The sequence below is a fragment of the Mixophyes fleayi genome, chromosome 1 (genome assembly GCF_038048845.1).
Source record: "Mixophyes fleayi isolate aMixFle1 chromosome 1, aMixFle1.hap1, whole genome shotgun sequence".
In the NCBI taxonomy this organism is placed as follows: domain Eukaryota; kingdom Metazoa; phylum Chordata; class Amphibia; order Anura; family Limnodynastidae; genus Mixophyes; species Mixophyes fleayi.
Genome location: NC_134402.1, coordinates 229,078,014 through 229,104,542, shown reverse-complemented (window position 1 = coordinate 229,104,542; position 26,529 = coordinate 229,078,014). Strand labels below are relative to the sequence as shown.

The window sequence follows — 26,529 nt, the reverse complement described above, 5'->3', positions numbered from 1 at the left end:
ACATCAAGGCGTCTCCTGTAGGCGAGTGCCTAAGCTAGTGAAACAAATTTATATTCGGGGTGTCCCATTTTTATTTGCCCCTTCAGCCAATTCACTGGCAGACATACGTTTGCATGCATGCATTACCTATTGACAGAGGAACGCACAACTGTGCAATTCCTTCTGTATTCTTATTCACCTTATTTTACACACCTTTCATTACATAACAAACTAATTTTGCATATTAACCCTTTGTATCATGCACTATCACATCTACATGTACACATCAAGGTGTCATTGCATAATATCCAAAACCCATATAGAACATATCTCTCCATTTATCACATTCATATACATTTGCTTCAAAGAAATAAAGCACTTTTTTTTTTTTAAATATTTAACAAATTAACTTTTATAAAGAACAAAAGTTGAATGAACTTTAGTTAAAAACATACATATATTCATACAGAGATATTGTATATATTCAATATATTTCATGATTTATTTTTTTGCTTTTAAAAAAAAATAAAAAAATAATAATCTTTGGGGCGGAAGAATCTTCGCCACCTGCAAAAAAAAAAAAAAAGAAAAATTAAATCATAATACTATGACATCTTGTTGTTACACATTTTTGTAGCTCAGAGTTCAGAGGTGCTACATTAAGAGAAATTCTCTGCAAGGTTCATCTTATTCTGAACAGAGTACTAAAAAGCGGAGTGCATTTTGGAGACACATGCAGATATATTGGAGAGGTTTTGCTGTACTTAGGGACAAACACTTATTAGGCCCATGAAGTCTGACAGCAAACTTTGCCAAGGCTGAAATAAAGACAAGCAACGAAAGAATTTCTTAGGCCTACATTTTTAGGCTATAAAACAAATTATTATTATACTAGATTATTCAATAAAAGAAACTTACATTCTTCTGCAGTGGCCTGGGATGTCCCTACCTCCACTGTCTCCTCCACTTGGCCCTCACATGATGGTTCCATATCCTACACCCTGGGATGGAGAAAGGGATTGGATAGTGAGTGGGGAAAGGGATTGGTCGGCGGTTTGGGAAATGGCAACCGCCTTATGGCCCTCATCATGGGCCTCCTCCTGCTGGAGACGGCTGCAGATTCTTACTCGGCGCCAGCGTTCTGTTGGAAGAAATATGACAGATTAGTTTATTTATAAAAGGTTCTCTCTCTCACAAATACATGAAGACATACAAACTATGTTAGGCAAATAAACACATCTCTACACCACTTTTAATATAAACCTCCCAGGTCTATTCCATTTGAAACACATACGGATTCTGAAACATATTATATAGCAGGCCTTGTACTTTGTCCAATTACATGTCATATTGCTTTGTAATGGGCCCTATATAACCGTGATCTTAATAGGAAAAAAAATAAGAACTTTCATTCCTCAGTTCTGAGAGGAACTCTTGTTGCCTTCTCCTTAGATGGCTCCCCCACTGCTGGAGTTGGACCACGCTGTGTCTGCAGCTGAACTTGCGTCGGAGACACAGCTTTACAGCCTTATAGGCCTAATTTTTTTCTTCCTTAGATATGTACCGAGCTACAGGACCAAACTTATTCCATTGTAGCAGTAAGTGCCGGCAGCTCAGCACGAGGGGATGTTGCTGCTCTCATGTTTGCATGTGAACGAGACTTTAACATTATCATTGATTGGTTCTCAGGACACGTGTGGGCGTAGACACATCAGTCGCGGATCCCTTCTAAACCATATCTGTCAGGTATAAGCCCTCTCTGGCTACACCCTGATTTGATATATCATATAGTCACCCAGGAAGACAATACATCACCTTTATTTTGTCAAGAAAACCAATCCCAACTACTTTTACCAGTCACAAACTGCACTTTGCTCACTCGTGACTTGGAAGTGTTTACGGTATGGGATTACACACAATCCCAGCACTCAATTTCCTCACCTATCGTACAAGCTACAAATTTGCTGAAAATCGCCCCAACCTGCGCTCACAGAACCACACCCACTTCGGTCTTGCCACCATCTATTGAATATGGGCAATAGGACCCAAATATCCTGTCCCACACTGGCACGCAATGAGCACTCCTTGTTACACACCGTTAGCAAGGCACCAGCAATCACAAATGTACATGCAGGCACACATTAGGCTTGGTATACAAATGTATTTGCAATTTGCACCTCAGCAATGAAAGGTTTTAGCATGGTCAAACAATCTTATCTCTTCTACACATGGATTCATTTAGAGCAAAAAAGGACAGAACTAATTAATTATTTTTTTTTGTATGTTAAATATAACAAAGTACAATACTTACAGACAATGAAAAACAATTAGATAAAGATGTGACATACAAATAAAAAATTGCAACCAGTTATAAAAACAAATGGGATGAAAGTACAGAGCATAATTTACGTATAATAATCTGTATGCCTGGGGGTAGGCAGAATAGATGGATAGTCCTTCAATTAGATTGCCAGTTTCTTGGGGATACATTTGTTGTAACTGGTCTCAGCTTTTTAAAGACACTTTCACACTTTACCCCACCTCCAGGGGGATTTGGTCTGACACTTTTACAATCATCATTTACACGGTGCCTAATTTACTACCCAATTCTACTATGTGGCCTAAATTTTCTGTGGAGCGTCACACAGACCCAATTCTATCGTTAATAGATCCCCTATGAATTTACCCATCTATTGATACCAAGCAGACCTAGGTACAGGGTAACAGTTGAGCTTATACTAATTTCCTCAGCTTCCCTATGTGGCAGAATTCCTAATTTGACATATGAGCTGCCCTTCAACACGCTATTGAGGAATATATGTGGTTGATCACTACTTTTATTGATTTTAAGTGGCATATTTGAAAACTGAATTAAATTTTGTTTATATAAAATATAGCCAAGTCAGCACATGGTCTCCTTTAGCCAGACACCATGCTGAGTGGTTCCTAAAAGTCTATTCAGGAGTCAAAACTCCATCCTAGGCCAGGATATAGCTCACCGCAGAGGCCTTTGAAGCTGCCACAGGTGTCACTGCTATCTTCTAATACTAGGATGTGCAGAGCCATCGAATACAGACACAACAGACTCTGACTTCACATTTTACACTTTAGTAGCTCAATTTATCAATGGATTTGATATACCATATTTACACTGCAGTTATGATCTAGGTTTTATTACCCACAATTATGTGATGGGTTAACCCTTATAAATAACTAAGTTCTCTATGTTCACAACAATATCTAAAATGTCTGACTTTCATCTGTCCATCATTCTCAATAATCATCTGTATCCAGGCAATCCTAGCCATTCACACACAGACAATTGCAGGAGAACGCACCTGCATATCCCATATAACAGCTGAAGAGGCAAACATTCAGCCCTGCAATTTTGTTGTTTTCTAGCTCAGAGGTTCTACATTTCTAGAAAATATTTGTAGGATTTACAATTACATATCTATGTCTTCAGTCTGCCCTCCATTGAAATCTATTGGCGAGTACAAGGACATATGTGTGACAGTGTATAGGCCATGAAATGCATTTTATTAATGACTGTCTTTTGCCCCTGTTTAGCAACCGGACCCAAGCAAAGGCTCTGGCTCTTCAGCTTTGGGCTCAAAGCAACCAGGCCCCTTGTGCCAGTAATTTTCCCTCCTCTAGTTTATCCTCACTATCCTCCCTGCAGTCTTCATCCCTGGTATATACCAATGTATTTAGGACAATAACGGGTTACTTGTAAATAATGATGTGATAGAAAATAGTACCCAATAGCCACGCGTCACCATTTGGCCTTGCACCTCCTTGCCTCTTCTGTTGCAATCTGCGCCACATGCATTGCAGATTTTGTATTCTCCTTGTACATTATATAGTATAGACATACAACTAGCATAGATCGATTAATGCTCATCCCCCCCAAGTTACTGTAAAATTGTCCAAAAATATACACAGTAAGCATGACATGAAATTTAAGAAACATGAATTTCATTAAATTATTGAATTTAAAAAAAAACCACCATTACAAAATGTGTGGTGCTACATAAGCATATATAGTAGACAATTTTTTTTTTTTTTAAAGCACACAACCACAATGCAAATGTATACAACATGCACATAACATTTAGAAAAAGAAAAGCACTGGTAATTCATTTTCACACTCATATGTTAAAAATGTGTGAATGTTGAGAAATGTTGCCTCTGCTTTTCAAGTTATTTTCATACAAATATGCAGTGTTTATAAAATATAAAAGAATGCACATACCTTTTTATTAAACAACCATCCTATAAGGCAGTCTTGTTGTATAACGAGATGTCTGTGCAGTTATGAAGGTGAACAGTCCATTCTCCCATTAGTTGATGAGGATGTAAATGCTGTGTTTGGTCATCACTATCATCTGTAAGTTAGACATGGACCTCGAGCAGATGCAAACCTTAAGTCTGAAGAACAGCGTACTTCCGAGTGTGCCGGAGTTTGAATCAAACTTATTTGCATGAGAACGCCTTTATTATACATGGATTACGTTCATCCGTACCTTCCTTACCCTGTTCCGCCCCTGAAATTGTAAGCTGTCCCAAGTGTCCTTTGTGCTCGAAAACGAATTGTAAGTTGCTGAATAATGCGCAACGTATTGCCATTTACACTACTTAATGCACAAGGCCATTTATGCATTTCATTAAGACGGTTCAAACTAGCAAAAAAACCAAACACGTATTATAATTTTTAACTGCAACTTTTATTATGAAAATCTATGTGTATAATGCGGCTTTTCATGGTTTGGGAAATGGGAATTAATGTGACAGCAAGAACCACAGAGTATTTCTCAGTGGTTTTTAAGAGCATAAAATATGCACATTTGCTTTAAGTTCACTTTCTTGCAATTTCAATAAAAAAAAAAATAAAAAAAAAAAAAAAACACACACAAAAAGGGTACAATAGAATGCAAATAACCAAATGCAGTGGTATACAGATAAGGTGAATTTTTTTTACTACAGGCAGACATATTCGAGAATAGTTTTACCAAACATATTCAACATATTTGTGAACAGATTTTCAAGCACTGAAAATAGAATGCTGGCGCTATAACAATAAATGTTGACGATTATTTCACATCGAAAGTTTTCCATGGTATAATAGAAGACCACAACAAAAGATTTGCTGGAAGAGTCAATCATCAAATTTCAAGTGGTTCTGGGAATACCTTGGTTTACCAATCACAATCTTTCTATTATTTGGATTACCAAAAAAAATATCGTGAACTCCACCTCTCTAATCTACAAGATGATTTTCTTGTTTGTTTATTTACATTATTCACATTGTTTGGACACTTTTCTGGAATGCCTCAAAACTTGTGATCTGTTTGCCACACTTGAAAAGTACGTTCTTGAGACAGAGTCTACAGAATTCTTGAGACATTATTTCGCAGACGGGTATCAAGATGGATCCCATCAAAACTCAAGCAATTGAAGAATGGCTAGTGCGCAAACATGTCCAAGCCATCCAACATTTCCTGGGATTTGCCAAATAGTATAGGAAATTTACGAAGAATTGAAATAAAAAAAAATAAAAAAAAATACCCGAGTTGGCTCATTCTGACCTCAATCAAGCTGTTTCTTAGAAAACATATGATGGAGCTCTGAAAGTATGGAGACATTTGTTGGAGATGGTTAGTACACCAATTACTATTTATACAGACCATAGAAATGTGGAAAAATTTACAGTTATTCCAGGATGGCACATTTTGTGCCCCTTAAAAAGCTATCATCAACGTTACTACTACATTTATTGGTTCGTTTGACTAAGTGTTTCGCATGTTTTATGCTGATCATTGATTTGATCACTTTTTTGTCTATTTCTTTTACCTGTACTCTTTTTGTCAATCGTTCCTTATTGTTGTATTGACCTTGCAAAATAAAAACGTTAAAAAAAATATAAAAAAAAATAATATCATCAACACCTCAAATTGCTCATTTGCTCTGGAAACATTTAGGCTGCACGATTGCCCAGATGCCATTGTACCAAACATGAAAAAATAACTTACTACATATTTTTGGTCCTTGTGCATCTGTCTATGGCCAATAGATTGACGATAAGCTGAAGAAACATCCAGAGCGTTAACCAAAGCTTGACAGTCGCAAGAATTTTCCAATTGTCACAAATACTTAGTTGACCAAAACAGAAAATCTGCTCTATTATACAGTGCAAAACTGAGGGTTACTAATAATAAGTGTTAGATGGTTGCAAATTGATCCACAAACTTTTTTTTTTTTTTATTAACACGAGACACCTACTCTAGGATCACCAGCTAGCACCACACACTCTCCATTGCCGTTCCTTGTGCAGCAAGCTTAGCACAAAATTCAGACAAAAGCAACCATGCTAGGTTTGCCATTAAAGCTAGCTTTTACAGAAGGTCTTGCTATTAAGTACCTGACACACACCTTCATGGAATTGGCTTGCAGGCTGGGATGCAGGGGAGTTGGAAGCCCTGTTTCCAGATGCCAGATTTTGTTGGAATTACACTACCAGACTAGTGCTTACAGACAAGTGCCTTGTGTACTCCAGATGGCATCATGGGTACCTGGTGTGCCTCAGTGGCTATTTCAACCTAGTACACTAAATGTCAGATTGTGTGTGTGTCACCAGTGTCTAGCATACCTTTGTTTCCTGATGTCTTGTAATGTACCAGACCCTTGACTTGCCTCTGAACACAATCATCAGTGTTCACCGATGCTTACTACTCTGGAGTCCATGTTCTTAACACTGTATGCTGAATCCGAACTTATGTACTGAACAAAGTTCCCAACTCTGTTCCGATTACATGTTGTACCAGACTCATGACTGTGACCTGGACGACGATTATAGATCTTTCCTGGGTATTAACCTTTGGCATTAAATCCTATGTATTACAGTATATCTTATTAACCCTGCTGTTCTGTTCGGGTCACTTTGACCCGAAACGAAATTTGTTTAGGTGTCAGTTATTTATGATTTCTATATTTTATGACTTATTTTTTGGGGCAAATAGTTATGATAAAAAAAAAAAAAAAAAAAAAAAGATAGAGATAGATAGATAGATAGATATTATACTAGTGAGTGACCGTACATGTTTCGAAACACATTACTTAACAATAAAAATTCTGAAAATTAGGAATACAGTGTCAGTTCTTTGGTTTACATTTGGATTATTTCACCTTTTCACAAATTTTTCAGCAAGTCCGCATGTTGAGTCAGACATTCATGCTGAACTTCAAGTGTTTGCAAGTCTTCTTTTGATTCTCTCATTTGGCTATAAATACACGGATTGGAATGACCCATATTTAGTTATAGATTGATCTGTGTACAATATCATTATGGCCAAACGAAAACCTTTGACTGATGCTGAGCTTCTAGTGTTTGGGGAATCTTCTGATAGCAAAGATGTATCTAAGCAAGAAAATCATACAAGTGAAGCTTACAATTCCGACAATGGGGATGCCATTGTAAATGAACCTGTTGCTACAACTCCATATATTCTTTCAAAGAATAAACAAATAAAATGGGAACTCGATTCTCCTCGACATGCAATGCAATGTTATCACGAAAATTCCTGGTGTAACAAGATATGCTACAGCAAGAATCCATGACATGGAAAGTGCATTTAATGTTATATTTAGTTCCAATGAAAATGAGATGATAAAATACACAAATATTGAAGGAAACCGTGTTTATGGTTCAAAAGTGGCAAAACTTGGACAATGTTATGTTTCAAGCTTATGTTGGACTATTATTATTGGCTGGAGCGTATAAATCTCACAGTGAAGCAACAAAAAGCTTGTGGGATAGTGAAACTTATGGCAATATTTTCCGAGCAACCATGTCACTTGCCATGTTCTGTAAAATCTTGCTTGTGACTTGTTTTGACGACAAATCTACCCGTAATGAAAGAAGGCGCACAGACAAACTTGCTGTTGTAAGAGAAATGGAAACATGGGTCAAAGTTCTTCCAAAATTATTTAACCCTTTTGAAAATGTGACCATAGATGAACAACTAGTTGCCCTTTCAAGCAGTACATTCCCTCCAAGCCAGCGAAATATGGCGTAAAAATCTGGACTTTGTGCGATACTAAAACATCATATGTTCTGAAATCGCAAGTGTATACTGGAAAAGAGCCAGGAGCGAAACCAGAAAAAAAAACAGAAAAAAAAACACAAGGGACGAGAGTTGTGGCAGACCTCACATGTGAACTGAATGGGCACAATCTTACATGTAACAAGTTTTTCATCTTGTATAATTTGGCACAAAATAACCCTACTTTGAACTATGAGAAAAAAAAAATGATGGGCAAAAAATAAACCAGAACTACCTTGACAAGTCACAAATAACCAAAGCAGGTGCATAGTTCATCTTTTTATTTCACTGAACACAATGGTAGTGAATTATGTTCCAAATAAAAATAAAAATGTCATTCTTTTGAGCACCTCACATAGAGGCAAACAAGTGATAGGCCAGACAAGAAACCAAACATAATTTTGGACTATAACGCGACAAAAGGTGCAGTGAATACCTTAGATGAACTTGCGAACACGTACACTTGCAAAAGGAAAACAAAATCGATGGCCACTGATAATATTTTAGTGATATCAGTGCATACAATACCTTTGTCCTATGAACTTCCATAAACTTCAACTGGAACAATTAATACCAGAATTAACTAGGCGCTCATTGACTATATGTACCTCACTGATATGGATACAATTAATCAGTAATAAATTAGTAATATAATTAATTGGTAAAAAAAACCTGAGTGCAAAATGGCAAATAGATAACAATTTAATACATAACAAATATTACAGATTAGGTTAATATCCGCCTGTATGTCACTATATACAATCAATCGGAATTACAATAATAAACCAACATGTAAAATACCAATAATTAATAACCATAAGGGTGGTGAACAATAAAAACATAAATGTTATACATTAAAAATTGATGGCCTCCAGCCAATTGTACATGCGGTAGATTTGTATCTGATCCAAATAAAATGGCAGATATAGTAGACTGGTGTAGAGATACAAACGTCCTAATTACAGTGCAGATGTATATGGTGTTACCAACACCGAAAAAATGTCCTTGCAGATTATTGACAACGACTGATAGGAGATCCAATCATACGCCCATTGAAAAAATAAATAAAAAATAAAAATATAAAAATAAAAACAGTGATGCTCGAGTTAAAATACTTGCTGTTATGATCCCTCACAGCGGCCGCGCGGCAGGGTGATGTAATCGCTCCTAGTCACTGTTTTTATTTTTAATTTATTTTTTCAATTGGGGTCCATTGTATAGACACTACATTGTATTGCACTACCGACGTAACCTGTTTCCAACAGTCATTATACTAACTTAGTTTCCTTGGCAACCAGACATTCTTCACAACTACAGATAGATGTTTTAGGTCAGCACTGTACTCAAATTCACATTTTTCTTTCTCCTGGGATTTAAAGTAATGTTATGCACCAATTAGCATTTAACAATTGCCTGGCATGCCCTGGAATAACACATGGAGTTTGCCATGAATTTTGTTAACAAATTTGAGAAAAGGAAAGTTAAGCATGTTCATTTATTCAGGTTTTTTACAGAGTTTGTTCTGCATCTCAACTTTTGTGAGGCCATGGAGGAGACCGGTTGGAATTACGTTCATGGGAGTGGCTCTCCACTAGCTGGGACAGGAGAGATACCTTTGCAGAAACAGCAATTCTACATAGCAAAACCCCAAAAGTAGTGGTTGGACTAGCCATCCCTAACCCAATATGGTATTTTTTAAAAAAAGATCCACTAAAGAGACAGGGATGAGTCCACTCTCAGGGATGGTTGGCAAGCATATTTCAGCCCAATACAAAACCAAAAACTAGAGGGGTAAACATAATACTGTGAAAACATGTACACAATTCTAGATACCCTCTTGGATCCAGTTCTTGGAGATTTTCTTTCTGCCTTTTAAGTCACAACGTTTTCAACAACATATTAAACATAATTGGTTGGAATTTCTGTAGAGTAGTGTATAATAGTTGGATAGTTTTATTCTGGGAGACTTCTAACGCAGTTATGACGGGACTTATGATGTGACCAGAAATATGGAGAATCACAATAAATACAAATCCCTACATTGATCAATGCTGTAGTACATGTGTATTTCTATTCAGTTAACGTTTTCTTATATCTCAAGCCCAGATGAAAAATATGTTAAGAATAGATATGGTCTTTGGGATAACAAAACAAGACAATTATTGACGACTCTTTAAATGTTTAAAAAAAATACAAAAAACCCAAACACACACACACACACACACACACACACACACACAGTTGCATTTAACTGGAAATTTAGCCAACTCCTTTACCTAAAACAGAAGACATCATTAGAGTGTCTCATGACTAAGGATCTTTATGCGGCTGCGGCTATTACACCAAATCCTACACTTTTGACAAGGCATCTTGCTTACACAATGTCAAAAAGAAGCGTTACAGGCAGATGTACAATAAATAAATCATACTTGTTTTAACCTACATATACATAAAGATCCTGGGCCAGATTGCTTTTCTCTGAGATATTAGAAAATATTACAACAAGAACTAGTCGCCACTTTATTGTAAATTGTACCAAACTATCCATTGACGACAGCCATCATACCAGAGTTTCAACTAAGCATATACAACCTTGATCCCAAAACCTGATAAAGGACCCCGTGTTAGGGTCTTATTACCACCCAATCACACTGCTGAAGAATTATTTCAAAATACTATAATAAATATTGCCCACAAGGCTTCAAAACATTTTTCCTACATTAACAGACCACCAGTTGGAATTCATCAGAAGCATACACACAGCAATAGTGACCTTAGCAGCTTCATCAACTGATCCAGGTTTCCTCAACATGTTTTTAAGTCTAGATGCCCATCATGGCTTTTTTGCTGTAAATATTTGTGGTACAAGCATTTGGAGAGGACTTCGTGAACATCAAATATTCTTATGACACTCCCACCACATCATAACCAATTAATAGCACACCATAATAGAAGGATGTAATGACAAGAGGCACATGCCGGGGAACTCCCGAGTCCCCTGTGTTATTTAATCTATCCCTTAATCTCATGTTGCATGTCCTGCAAGATTGGCCTGTGCTACAGGGCATCTGGGTTGGAACCAATTCTGATAAAATGTCAGTGTTTTACAACCTTCACTATTTTGGAAAAAGGGTGGGCCAAAAATCGGTAGGACAACTACTGGACAAGTCTGCCAAAAGACCATTCAGACATACAAAACTATGGATTCAGTGTATGAAACTTCACTCTACAGTCAACATATTTTAATTTTTCACCAAAAGAATGGTGTTCTATGACGGTCTTCATATGTCTTGAAAACATGCTAAGGGGATCCATAATCCCTAAACAGTACAAGAGCTGACACAACTAAGAACCTATCTACACAAATGTCTAAGATTGTGTTCTCAACGCTAAATATGTCACAAGCCTACTGTAATTTGCTCTAACAAACAAATATGAATGACATGATTTACTTAAAATTTTATTACATAATACGGTTTCTTTTAAAACACAAATTTATGAATCTTGTTAAGAAAACATGTATGTTACGGACATTTCATGTAACAAATTTGTAATGAGAAATGCTTTATAGTATGTAATGCAGCAATGGATAATGAATTTGTAAATACATAATGCTTTTAAAAAAAATGATTTATAAAACCATCAACACCAACTGTGGTGACCAGTTATTCTTGACTTGAAGGGAGGAGAAATCAATTTTGCACAAAGAGCTGCTTATTTCTGTGTTGGAAGTTGATCTTTGTTATGTTTTTAAGGGGAATAGCAGTCATCTCATTCATAGGCGGGCGCGTATTGTGCCCCATTGCAGTGCCAGAACTCCCATAGGACCAAGTTTCATGCAGAGATTGTCCGGCAGCATTCCAATGATAGACACCATCAGTGGCAACCAGTGTTTAACTGCCGCAATGTAAAGGGTGAATGAGACTCGCCTTGCAGATATACCCATGGCTACAGAGAGTGAGCGAGTTAACGCGTTCGCAGCAGTACACAAATTTCCGGGAAAGAAAAAAAAAAAAAAAGGGACTACCAGACCAGTGAGTATTTCCTTCCTCTCCTTGAGAAAATGGATGAGGCCAGTGACATCTTTGCACACTTGTGTGATATTGTCACAGAGCTTCCAGTGTGAATTGGAAAGGAAGAGCCTAGCTCTCGATTATCCTTTCAAAACAAAGAAACAGATTTTTTTTGTGAAAGCCCCCTAGAGTTTAGTTGTTGCTCTGCTTTTCAGAAGGTGATTAGTTGTTCTACTTTTTCCAAATAAGGCCCCAGCTTTGTAGGAACAAGACAAGCAGCAGTTAACCTTAAGACACCAGCAAGTAGTGAAAATTGCAAGTACAGGTTGGAGTGAAACGGTATTCCAACGATCCTGATTCTGGTCGCTGTAAAGAGTCTGAAGGCGTGTACTGCTTCATGCTACTTTGCTTGTCAAGTGTGGAGTAGAGTATTGCCAGTGAGTTTGAAGTGGAAGGGGATGGAGGTTGGTTTAACACAGTCTTGAGAGCCACATCTCCTTGCTACATGATAGCACATGCATTGCCTCACCCCCTGTCATTTTGGTCCTACCTACTGCCAATTTTTGTCAACATGAAGTCACTTTCACAATATTTTCAGAGGCCACATTAAATTCCCAATTTGTCCCTGATTTCCAGCAACAGCGACAATGTGGTCAACACAGGGTTGACATATGTACTATGCATCGAGAGAATAGATTTTGACTGTACAGGGTTTTTCATACATTAAGATACACTTATTACTATTAATTTCCACCACAAAAAAAATTTCAACACAGCCCAAATACAAAGCAAGATACACAAAGTTACCCTGTAATTAGAGTTTTACAAATTCCAGCATCTTTCCTTGCTTAAAAAGTTATGATGACTCTTAGAATTGACTAACTGGCTCCTGAATGCAACATGGCTTTATCATCCACACAAAGCCCACAAATATCTATCTTACAAATCAGATAATTCATATTTAACTTCTCTCTCTGGAAACAAAGGGAACATTTTTAAAATGGTTGTCTAATAACAGCAGCATTGACTAAGAATTTAGACTGCTGAAGTAAAAATCTGCATGTAACTTTTGTACATGATTATGATGACAATCAAATGGTTAGAGTCATAAAACACGTAAAGCTATGGGAAGATGTGCACAGTATAGTAATTGCACTACACATTTTTATTGACCATCAATTACATTAAACAGTTTTTGCAAATATTCAGAAATAGGCTTAATAGGTTTCATTTTTCATTGAACTAATTAAGCTTAAAGTAATCTTTACATAGCTCAAACATTTTTTTCTTCCCATTTACAGTGCTTTATATTAGACATATGTCAAAATTTCTTACGCTCGCTGTAGCAGTCAGGAGTTTGGTGACTTGTTGCATTTGGAGCAGTGAATATATGTCCTATTTACCACTAGTTCAATACCTGAACATTAATACATAGCAATGACACAATTGCAGTCTTCTCTTTGCTTTTCAAAAAAGCCCTGATTAAATTGCAAACAATCAAAAATAATTTTATGTCAGTTTGTTACATGAAAATGTTCCCTGCTTGGATCTTTGAAAACCCCTGTGTACTGCATACTGACATGGCGTTTAAATGGCTGGCAGAAAATGTTGCCCAAATGAAATTAAGCTAACAAAAGGGGCGACTGATATGAAAAGAATCAGGCCCCTTTGTAACTGGTTACCCATCAAACCAGACTTTGATATTTTGGGCATTTTTGTAAAGATATAATGGGCTGCAACCCTGCATAAGCTCCATTAAAATCTCTTATAAATATAACCCACAAAGGGTAATTTAACTGATCAAATAATCACTTATACAAGTCACCTTTTTTAAGCAGAGATCTTTTAGGGAGTGAGAGAATGGTTCTAAAGTAACAGTTTCAAGTTCCAGTAATTTTCCTGCAAAAACCAAACTGCTAGAAAATCACTGGTATGACAGTCAGGGTCTAGTATCCTACTATCAGGTCCCCATGATTACATCACTGCAAGCTTTTTTCTACTACTTGCTAATTATCTGAGTATTTATCATGTTTTTGTATAAATTCACAGTTTCTTGTTCAATATTTGCTTTTTAGGGGGTATTCAATTGTTGCTTTTAACACGCTAAAACAAAAAAAAAAACGAGCGCTCTAAAAATATTAGCGTTAATACGGTAATATGCGCGTAAATACCGTTAATACGGTAGTTTACTCGCTGAATTTCATCTCGCAGCTCAGGGAGCTGCGAGATGAAATTTAGCGAGTAATTACCGTATTAACGCTAATATTTTTAGAGCGCTCGTTTTTTTGTTTTAGCGCGTTAACGGCAACAATTGAATACCCCCCTTTGTATCAGTAATATAAATTTTAGACAACATGAAAGTCATTACAAGGAAGCAAACAATTCATTAACAAATATTAACCAATAGCTGAAATGCAGATTCATAGAAATAATTCTGGATTCCAGATGAAAAAAAGGCTAAATACCCTGTCTTAGAGAACGAGATACAGGGAACCTGAAGTAAGGTAATAAGCATGTTTGAGGCTATTTGATGCTTCAATTAGACATTTATAAGCATTTTTAGACTGTTATAGAGAAGCATAAAATCTTTTGTTTAGTTAATGCTATGTACAAACATGTAAATTTGCCACTCTTGACTGCAGGTTTGGGCACATAGTACAGACCAGATCAACTTCATTTTGCCTTATTTAACAGTTACATATACAAACTTAGTAAATAGAATTTGTGAAAGGACAATATCAATATATTTCTTGAATTTGAACAGTGTGCCTGTAGCCAACCCATAATGGTTATTAACAATCCTTGAATGGTTTCCAAACCATTCCAGAGTATGCAAACAATGTCATTTTGCAATTGCCATTAATATAGATCTGTTAAATACATCATATTATTGGTATATGCATGTACAATAAGTGAGTGGAACTATACAGTGATCACTTTAAAAACACTGCATTATTACAAGCAATACTAGTTTATCCAGAGTTCAGTCCCACTGCAAAGCCCTGCTGCAAAACGGACTTCAAATAGAAGTCAAATTGGCTCGGGTTGGTAACCAGGTTTACATTGTGTACAGTTAAACAATTCACATAAATAACTCAGCTCTGACCTCTAGACAAATAAAATAAAATTTATGTACCAATATTATATCATTGCAAGCAATGATCCTTTCCTTCAAGAAGGAGCAAGAGATTTTCCAAAACAATTGTATTAATGACAGTACAGTATAAAGCAGGCAAATAAGCACATTAAGATTTCTCTAGAAAAAAAAAAAAATGGTAATTTGGTCATTTAAACCCTAGATGAATCTGGACAAATAAACCATTTCCCAAAATATAGTGCCTGCACCGACAACTAAATAATTCACTTATATTATTTGTTAAGCACTTTATGTATATAGCTTGTAAGCAACCTTCCACTTTACACAGAGTAAAAGACGCCCTCTCTATTCATATACTCGTTATATATCAATTATACTTTTGATACAGTTGACATGCTCAAAACATACTTGCATTTTGCATGTCAACTTAGACAAAAATGTAGGCATTATAAAGTGTGAAAAGTCTACAAGTTCTGGACTCATGTTGCTTATTATAAGAGAGCAAAGAGTAATTAGGTGAAAAATGACAGTTTGATTAGGTCACCAAGAATATAAACACTGCAAAAAAATGAATTAGTTTGCAATATTTTTTTTTTTAACCTGAGCTTTCTACCATCATGTGTTATGCAAGACAAACATGAATACATTTATGGCATATAAATCTTACCTCTCTCGCACAAATTCTGCCAATTCCTTAATAGACAGCTGCCCATGTTTCATGTTGTGGTACAAAACAGCAAAGCCGGAGTTTTTATCACCCTACAAGCAAAATCAACAGTTCATAGGAGGTCTTCTTAAAAAAAAAAAAAATCTCCCAACAAGAAAATGGTACAGAAACAATCACCAATTTATCAAGCAACACAATTAATCCAGTCATTACTCAGTCCCTAAGGTAAGAGGACCAAGATAGAAAGAGTAGAGAGGAATTCACACTTGAATCATTCAGCATTATGCAGGAGAAAGAAAGCAACGTTCTGATAGGGAGAGTATACAGAGAACATACAAAACAGAAACAAATATATATAACCGCAAACACACAAGCAGGAAAGCAGAGCAAAATAATTCTATTTGTAATAGTCTGTACTGTACATCCATTTTCACAATCTGCCTGGCTCCTTACAGAGGAAGTAGGGAAGAGACAGAAATCACTGGGGATAAGACTTATAAGCAAGACAGAATCACAGATGTGCACGCATGCATAGGACACCTGCAGAGAGACACAATATGTAAGGATGTCAGATGACAGAGTTAGCCTCTGGTAGGGGACAATGCCAGTCTGTGTACAGCTCTATAGCACAGAATGGGCCTGTGTGCCAGGCTGAGGCCTTGTCGTCAAGGGAAACCAGTTGCTCATGGTTACTAGATATTCTCACTGCATGTCAACCAGGCCATAGCAAACACCCACATTATCCCAAAATAACCCCTTTTAACCAAACTAAGAATTACCAGCTTAACAAAAACACATAATTTTGTACTTGCATAGTAAAAATATTTTTACAATTTCAGTTTGGTGCTACATGCAGACAGGAATTTTTATCAGCCGCTTTCTACAATTTGATTCCAAAGCAGTGATGGGCAACAGACCGACCTGGGACAACATGCGGCCCACCGAGTTTTCACCTGCAGTCCACAGCGCCTTCCTGTTTTATTGCGAGGTTTATTTGTTAGAGCTTGTACCACTTTTTTAAAATGCCTGCAGATGTTTTATTACAAATACATGCCTCCCAAATGTCCTGATTTCAGCGCGACAGTCCCGATTTTAGGACTCTGTCCTGCCGGTGGGAATATTGGGGAAAGGGAGATATACAATGTGCAAACTAGCTCTGTAAAGCTCTAGGAAGCTTTCAGGGGACCTCACCACGGCCACCTGTCCCACTTCTGAGATAAAGGGTAATGTGAGGCCCCAAAGTGTATCAGGTTGTCCATCAGTGTCCATTCACCTTTCCCCAGACTTCAGTGAATGATATACACTTCGATATATTTGATTATCATGTATGCACAATATCCATATGTGTTTCAGAAAAATGAAATTAATTTTGAAAAACCTTAATACATAAAATAAAAAAATACTGTAGTTCTATAAATTGTAAAAACTGTAGTCCCTGTTCAAATGTAACAGTAACTTTTAGCAGTGTGAAAGTCATGTGTATTTTTAAAAGAATGTTTATAGAACATGAAGTTACACTAAAACACAAACAAAAGTAACAAAGTGTAAAAATACAGATGGATAAAAGTACAAATTCATGACCATAGTTAGTGTTTGTGCTTCCTTAACCCAAACCAAGGCGAACAATTGCACGGTCACCTAGTCTGAATAAATCAGCAATTGACAGGCAAACCATCAAAGCCGAAGGCAATATCCCCTATACATTGGTAAACTAGGCCTGTAATGGTAAATATAATATAGTCATGTACCAAATCTACATCAATTTATAAAGAATGTGGGTTAGAACCTTACAGTAGCAAAGGTAAAGAAAAAAAATAAATAAAAAAAATTAGAATATAGTGCAAAGTATCTGAAGTTTTTAGGATTTACAGTCAATAAAAGGAGGACTAGGTGGAACAAGTGGTTATTTGTCGAAAAAGGGTTAACCATTCAGCTTAATGATAAAGTATGGTCACGGATGTAGGAGGGCACTGGAATTAGGTTCTGTGCATGGATAACATTAAGTTCCGGAGACATCTGGATGCACAGGAAGTGGGAAATCAAATTAGCAGAGGTCTGGCATGTTATGTAAAAACATGGGAGAGATTGAATGGCACCAAGAACAATAACTGCAATAGTAGCCTGTTGTAGTATAAATACAAGAAAATATACACACAATTAAATATTTATATTAACCTACGGGCTTATACATGTCACTGTCTTCAACAAATGGTTGTTGAATTTAAATTTCACAGGATATGAAGTAATATCTCTATTGAAAGTATTGATTTTCCTTTAGTATTGCCCAAGCGTAATTTTTTCGGCAATGTTTTCTAGCGCATCATTATATATAGGTGCAATATGATTTGTATTGACTGATGTGTTTTCCTGGCAAAAAAAACTAAATTAAATTATGAAAAGGGTAATACTCCCCAACATTAAAAACAGTATTTTAAGCAGAAGACAGCTTCAGGGCATTGTTCGAACCATCACTAAAAGTCTGGAAAGGACAAAAAAGATCTAGGGCCTGATTCATTAAGGATCTTAACTTGAGAAACTTCTTATTTCAGTCTCCTGGACAAAACCATGTTACAATGAAAGGGGTGCAAATTAGTATTTTGTTTTGCACATAAGTTAAATACTGACTGTTTTTTCATGTAGCACACAAATATCAACTTAAAATCTTAGTGTACAAATAAGCTATCAAGTATTTGTGTGCTACATGAAAAAACAGGCAGTATTTAACTTATATGCAAAACAGAACACTCATTTACACCCCTTGCATTGTAAAATGGTTTTGTCCAGGAGACTGAAATAAGAAGTTTCTCAAGTTAAGATCCTTAATGAATCAGGCCCCTAGACAAGAAATTATGTTCGCCATTCGAATAGCTTTGAATGGCTAAAATACCTGGCATTACATTAGACTTTTGGCATTAAGCTAAGGAAATATATTTAGGTATAACACCATCATGCTATGCAAGATAATAAACTCACTTAACACTTCTACATGTAAATATCACTGCATGTTTAATATAGCTGTCCATATCTTTGAGAATGAGCTGAACCCACTCTTTTCATTCAACTGATGGTGGCAAAAGTAGAGACATGGGGTTTAAAAAAAACTTGTACTATTTTAAGTATTCCCCGTTTTATATTAATAATATGTTTTAAACATCACCATTACCAAAATGTTTCACTGTACAAAGAAACAGCTTGCTGCCTCCACCCTCGCACAACGCACCCCCACTAGTTTCAATACTTGAAAAGAGAGATTACTAAGGCGTCTGAGGGAGGTATATAAATAACAGACATTCATCTCTGAGTAATCATGTGGGAGAGAATACATATTATATCTAAAACACATACATACACTGCAGAATTGATATAGATTATATATCTATATACAACAGACACATTAACACAGATGAAGAACACTCAAAAGATTTTTGCTTCAAACAACAGTATTTTACTTGATGAAGACAGGATAACAACTGCTAGCATAATAGTAATATTATAATGCAAAGAGAAAAATAGAAGGAAAGAGGATGTAAGGTTTTTATGGGTAAGAAAAGGCAGGTATAAGAAAAATACAGAAGGTAGTCAGCGAAAGTAAGGGAGTGGCATAGAACATACACATATAAACAAGATCAAGTCATACCCAGAAATGGTCCCCGAAATAAGACATCTTGTATGCCTGAGATTGAGGTAAGCAAGTGGCGTCCACGATCAGCGCAGGTCAGTCAGCAATCTATGAGCTGAAAGGACATCAGGATGAGCAGTGACAACAGGAGAACTGTATGGGTATTCATATACAAGAGAAAGGAGGGGGAGACAAGAATAGAAGAATGAAAAGGAGATCACAACACAGCACATATTAAGAAGACAGCAGAGTAACTTAAAGTGAGTGAAAGTGCCCAGGGTAAGGGAGACAAAGAATCAATATGTATGGTCTCTACGTTAGAAAACATAGGTCTTATTCACATCTATAGAAATACTAAAGTAGGCAACACAGGGATGTAAAACTGTATAGGCTTGCAGAAAACACTACGTAGACAAAGTAGAAAAAAAAAAATCACAAAAATGAATATCCTCACAGATCTTGTCAAGGTGTTTTTTCTGCTTTTTGGGGCAACCAAGTAAGAAGCAAAAGTTTAGGAAGGGAGAATGTGAATGACAAAATGGAGTACATTTAAGTCCAGTGTTATCCCCAGACAACTTTCACAGCTGGGTGGTATTGAGTAGCCGGATGGCGGTCAGTGTAATACTGCAATTATATTGACAAATGTTGAAGGTTATTGCCCACAACTGCCAGGACTGATCAGACTGGGGGCCAGTGTTCTAACACACACTGCTGGCTGTAATACTCACATAAGGGTCTATTTACTATTAATTTTTTCCATCTAAAATCTCCAAAAACAATCTACCGCAAAGCAAAGTATGTTTTAAATTTATGAACATTGCATCGCAGCAGATATCTGCTGCTCTGCATTCATCTTCGTTTTGCAGTGCAGTTCCATAACAGTGTATGGGGAATGCTCCCTAACACAATTTACTAAGTTCCGAAAATGCCTATTTTCTGTCACGACTCACATTGTTGCAGTCCGCGATTTCTGTGCGCATACTCAAAGTTTTCGGTCGGCACATGCGCACAGGTATTAAAAGGAGGAAATATCATCACAATCAGCATCGTTTGTTCAATCCTTATCTATGCGATGAGGAGTCAAAAATATATTTCATATTTTGCGGTGGGTGATAAATAGGGACCATAGTGCCTATTCTAATAGGAGAAACAATGGGTTATTCTATTATAATAGGCCTCAGTTAGGCTCCAAGAGCAGGGGAAGGCAAATATATTCAGCCGGGTGGAGCACCCAGGAAATAGGTGCTGGGGAGAACACTGAAGACGGTAAAAATAAAAGGGAAGGACAAAGAAACAGTGGGAGGTATTTACTAAAAAAAGATACAAAGTAAAAGTGTTCTGCATAGATTGTTTTATAAAAACTGTTGTGCAACAATAGAGTGCTAAAATCAGAGTGGCTGCAAAGGGAAACACCAGTCATCATACATGTCCTTAGTATTGCAATATCCCAGTACCACATAGGCCTCCTGTTTTTCTGTACTATATGGCTCTTTCCTCTTATAATACATCGGCTGAGTGGAGTTTGTGAGCTGTGACTGTGCTGTGACCGGTGATCCAGATATATTATATCCACGCAAGCTATCTATACATCTGTTCCTGACCTACTAGGCTGATTGGAGGCCACGTTCAGGCATTCCAGATACAGATAAGCTGTTTATTTATACCTGTTTGGTACGCTGCCACCTATTACTTTTTATTATATTTCACGGGTGCCTTTGACATTCTTTCTTTCTTTTGCTTTTCTCTGTCTCGGTTTCGGTATATGGTTGGAATCTATTGGAAACTGGACGATATTGATCTTACCAGCTAGACATATATTTAAGTCTGCATTTCCGTTATACTACATGTCACGAACGCGCTCCCAGCTGCCGTGACGTTGGGGTGTTTGCTGTATGAGGTCACACACGATTTCAGCCCGCAGTCTCTCTCACCTATCACACAGGTTCTTAGACCTACGGAATCGCCCCCAAACACAGCGCTCTCACACCCCCAGACGCTTCAGGTACAGCCACCACCTATTGGGTACGGGCAATAGGACCCCAATATACTATCCCACACTGGCACACAGGCTCCTAGTTCCACAAACTAGCAAGACTCCCACCAGCACACACAGGGTTAACTCTTCACACCTCCAGACTGTTACACAAATGTACATACAAGCACACACAGCTTGTTAATCAAATGTATCAACAAATCACACACTGGCATTCCAAGGGTTTACCTGGACGAGCAATCTCCTCTACAAAGGCTATGGATTATTTAGAGTATCAAGGACGCAACTTATTAAATTTTAGATTTAATATACAAAAGGTACAGGGCATTCAGATAAAAAGAAAAATAAGGAATAAACAAATAATAAATTTGACATAACAAGCAAAACAGTTTAAAATAAAAGAGATAACCTACAGAGCATTACTTACATATAATAATCTGTATGCCTGGGGCAGGCAGAAATAATGGACAGTCCTTCAATTAGATTGATCCCCAAAAGTCTGACAATTTGTTCCCTCAGAACACAGATTTTTAAGCAACCTCAAATGGGTGCGGCATTCACAGGGGCAGGGTTAATGCTAATCGGGGTTGTGTCCTGGGACACCTTTTCAAACCAAATTTACCTGTTGCCTGATTTATTAACCAATTCTACAATGTGATATATTTGTCCTGGACAGCGTTACATCGATCCAATTTTATCATTAACCAATCCCCTATGACTTTGTACATCTTTTCATATCAAACATGCCTAAGTACAGGGCATTCGCAGAGCTTACACTCCTTTTCTTCATTTCTCTGTGGGGCAGAATTCTTAATTTAACATATGAGCTGCCCTTCCTCATGCTATTGAGGAATAGGTGGTTGATCTCTGCTTTTATTGATTTTAAGTGGCATATTTTAAAACGGAATTCTTTCTGTCTATACAGTATTACATATAGGCTATGTTATCCCCTGGCCTCATTGAGCCAGACCACATGCTGAGCGGTACCTACAAGTCTATTCAAGTGTCACAGGCAAACAGTGCTATGTCCTGGAAGCTGCTAACAGTGGCAGGCTTATCTCCTCACACTGGGATGTAAAAACCTCCAAACACCATTACATCAGACTCTGCGTCTTTTACTGTTACACTAGCTTATCAATGGATTCATTTGATACAACCTATTTACCCTGCAGTTATGAATTATCCCTTGTAAATAACTGCAAGCTCTCTAATTTACACCTAGGGGTTAGTTTGTGTTTATACTACCTATTGAAGGGAAGTAAATTAGCTAGGGAAATACATGATCAAATACAATGGATGTCTGTGATCTGCATATCTAAAGCTGGTCTCTGCACAAAGGGTTTACCTAACTCAATTACATGTTCTTGGCCTCATTTGGTCACACCTTTATCTGAATTGACCATCAGGTTAATTTAGGTATTCATGCAAAGATTTATTTGGGTCCTGACATCCAATATTCTATTTCAGCATAGCAGATCTATGCTTTATCCTGACATCTCCCCCCTTCAAGAGATGGCATGGGCATTGACTGACAGGTCAGTGCCCAAGATCATCTCATCTAATTTCCCCCTGGGTCCACTGTAATAGCTGCTAGCTGGCTCTCACTGTCATTATGAGCCTTCAACCGATTATCATGAAAATTTCTCTCTATCATCCTGGCAGGGGAATCATACCACTGCTTCTGGCTGGTCTGGGCCTGCATCACGTTCTCATGTACCAACCCTGTTACAGTGTGCACTTTGTCTCTAATCCTCATGTCTTCTAAGTGAAAGCCTGAGGGAAAAATGGCCAGGAATTCCTGATACTGTACTTCTAAGTGGGAACCCCTTAAGGCTGGCACAGCAGAATACCTACTTCTACTCTGCCCTACTCCCCAGTTACAACCTTCCCTGTCAGTGGGACACCCTATGCACTTCTTATCTTGGGGCCTACATAACAGGACACTCCCCTCCCCCTTGGACTCATCTATCTGGGGATGTAGAGTAGCCGGGAGTATGGGCCCCTCATCTATCTCCTCTAAGCCGTTAGACGGCTGGCTAAGTGAGTGTGGGCTAGCAACTGACCCCCCTGTCTCTATGGAAAACTCAGACGAATGGTCAGAACTCAGATGTAGATCTGAGTGGTGAACATTCGAACTACAGGTCCCAGCAACAAAGTAAGAATTGCTGTCACTTGCTACTTCCCGTTGGTCAGGACTATGTGTCTCCCCCACATGCTCATTCGCTCTGTATGCAGCTGGTTCAGGCACAGAATATACATCTTCACTCTGCCCTCCCTCCCAGTTACCTGGTACAGCATCTTCCGAGCACATTACCTGGGTAGAAACATTGTCTTTCTCTAGCACAACAGAATTAATCACATTGTCATCTGTCCCATTTCTAATAAGCATATTATCTACACCAGTATTAATGCCAACATCTGCAATAACAATGTCCGCTGTCCCTATCCCATGACAAGATGTCAGTGTAAAAACAGGTTTGGATTCTAACACAATACTGTTATTGACATTATCCTCATTATAGGCAGTAGGTCCAATAAGACATTCTCTTTCCTTATCACATCCTGGCACCTCGGGTTCTTCCCGTAAATCATCATAATTGCCAGAGTTAACACTGGCACGTATCAGCTTCTCATCATCACATTTCACTCGCACAGCACCAGATGCAAAATGATTACAGAACAGTTCAGGTTCTTTACACAAAGTCACATCATTGGCAGGTTCAGCATTATCCCATACTACCTGGGCTGAGTCACACGGTGTAACAGAATTAGAGATAGTAGGAACAACATTTGCGGGAACATACTGAGAATTTAACCATCCAAGATCAGTAACTACTAAAACATTTGTGGGAATATCTTCAGGCACTTCCATTTTTCCCCCAGAAATAGTCTTCTCAACCATTATGTCCTCTTTAAAATCAGCCTCCTCCAATAGCAAATTCTGTGCAGCATCTGGTAGTATGCTGCTAGCATCATCAGCTTCCCCCAGCAGATTAAAAGGGGCCTCTGGATGCAAAATCTCGGTAGCATATTCCATGTTATCTGTAGCTGGCAGGGGTACCTTTTCCTCATGGGCCACCCCTACAGGCTGGGCGATTACTGCTCCAGCTTGTGAAAGAAGCTGCTGCAGGTGCTGCCTTTCGTCAGCCACCCGGCGACACTGATCTAGCCAGAATGGGGTATGAAGTCCACCCCTGAAAGATACCTCTTCCTGAGCGTATTCAAAACTCTCCTCCAGGTAGTCCAGCCGTTCCATAAGACTCATCGTGTAGCCCGGAATAAGGACCATCATGCAATACTCGCTGAAAGGATGGATCGGGCTTTCCTCTTCCCAGTCGAGGTGTTCGATGATCTCCCTGCGTGTCTTGTTGTGGCAGGAGAAACCTCGCAGCTGAGCTTCTTCAATTAGCTCTGCCATACTCATCATGACAAGTGGATTCTTTGGATTTATGAAAATGTACCTACTTGGATCCTCTGGTTCAGTGACATTATCCACACCTTGATCCTCTGGGTCTGTCTTGCTCCCCAGCTCAGGTTCCATATCACATTGCTTCTTTGCATCATCCTCCAATAATGCGTGAACCAGCTCCTTTTTAGTTTTATCTGTCCAGTCGAGACCTCGCTGCTCACACAGGGCAATTAAAACTTCTTTGGCTTTTTTCTTGTAAGCAGCTGCCATCCTTGCAGTCACTTTGCAAAATAAAAGATAGAAAAGAAAAACAAGAGAGAAGGGAAGGGAACTGCTTTGCACGTATGTCTTCAAAAATTATAGCCCTGAGTTTCGTCCTTGTAAAACTATTGTATTCCTCGCAAGGTTACAATCAGTTTATAAGTGCAAGGGTTAATTGCTTAAACCATGCACTTAATACTCTAAGAAATTAAATCATCCCACCGCTATGCCACCAATTTGTCACGAACGCGCTCCCAGCTGCCGTGACGTTGGGGTGTTTGCTGTATGAGGTCACACACGATTTCAGCCCGCAGTCTCTCTCACCTATCACACAGGTTCTTAGACCTACGGAATCGCCCCCAAACACAGCGCTCTCACACCCCCAGACGCTTCAGGTACAGCCACCACCTATTGGGTACGGGCAATAGGACCCCAATATACTATCCCACACTGGCACACAGGCTCCTAGTTCCACAAACTAGCAAGACTCCCACCAGCACACACAGGGTTAACTCTTCACACCTCCAGACTGTTACACAAATGTACATACAAGCACACACAGCTTGTTAATCAAATGTATCAACAAATCACACACTGGCATTCCAAGGGTTTACCTGGACGAGCAATCTCCTCTACAAAGGCTATGGATTATTTAGAGTATCAAGGACGCAACTTATTAAATTTTAGATTTAATATACAAAAGGTACAGGGCATTCAGATAAAAAGAAAAATAAGGAATAAACAAATAATAAATTTGACATAACAAGCAAAACAGTTTAAAATAAAAGAGATAACCTACAGAGCATTACTTACATATAATAATCTGTATGCCTGGGGCAGGCAGAAATAATGGACAGTCCTTCAATTAGATTGATCCCCAAAAGTCTGACAATTTGTTCCCTCAGAACACAGATTTTTAAGCAACCTCAAATGGGTGCGGCATTCACAGGGGCAGGGTTAATGCTAATCGGGGTTGTGTCCTGGGACACCTTTTCAAACCAAATTTACCTGTTGCCTGATTTATTAACCAATTCTACAATGTGATATATTTGTCCTGGACAGCGTTACATCGATCCAATTTTATCATTAACCAATCCCCTATGACTTTGTACATCTTTTCATATCAAACATGCCTAAGTACAGGGCATTCGCAGAGCTTACACTCCTTTTCTTCATTTCTCTGTGGGGCAGAATTCTTAATTTAACATATGAGCTGCCCTTCCTCATGCTATTGAGGAATAGGTGGTTGATCTCTGCTTTTATTGATTTTAAGTGGCATATTTTAAAACGGAATTCTTTCTGTCTATACAGTATTACATATAGGCTATGTTATCCCCTGGCCTCATTGAGCCAGACCACATGCTGAGCGGTACCTACAAGTCTATTCAA

General features: G+C 38.0%; 1 protein-coding gene across 7 annotated transcripts in view; it reads right to left on the bottom strand.

Moving 5' to 3' along the window:
* The window catches only part of FCHO1 (FCH and mu domain containing endocytic adaptor 1), a 111,027-nt gene that overhangs the window by 76,824 nt on the left and 7,674 nt on the right, over positions 1-26,529 (bottom strand). For 3 of the 7 annotated variants that reach the window (XM_075206712.1, XM_075206749.1, XM_075206731.1), the window contains 2 exons: positions 19,496-19,630; positions 15,859-15,950 (listed from right to left, as the gene is read on the bottom strand). In XM_075206712.1, the coding sequence (XP_075062813.1) occupies positions 15,859-15,950; positions 19,496-19,522 (119 nt within the window). In that variant the 5' untranslated portion in view covers positions 19,523-19,630. Of the gene's footprint in view, positions 1-15,858; positions 15,951-16,280; positions 16,311-19,495; positions 19,631-26,529 lie in introns of those variants that run through there. The other 4 variants (XM_075206704.1, XM_075206722.1, XM_075206740.1 and 1 more) reach the window with 2 other exon arrangements.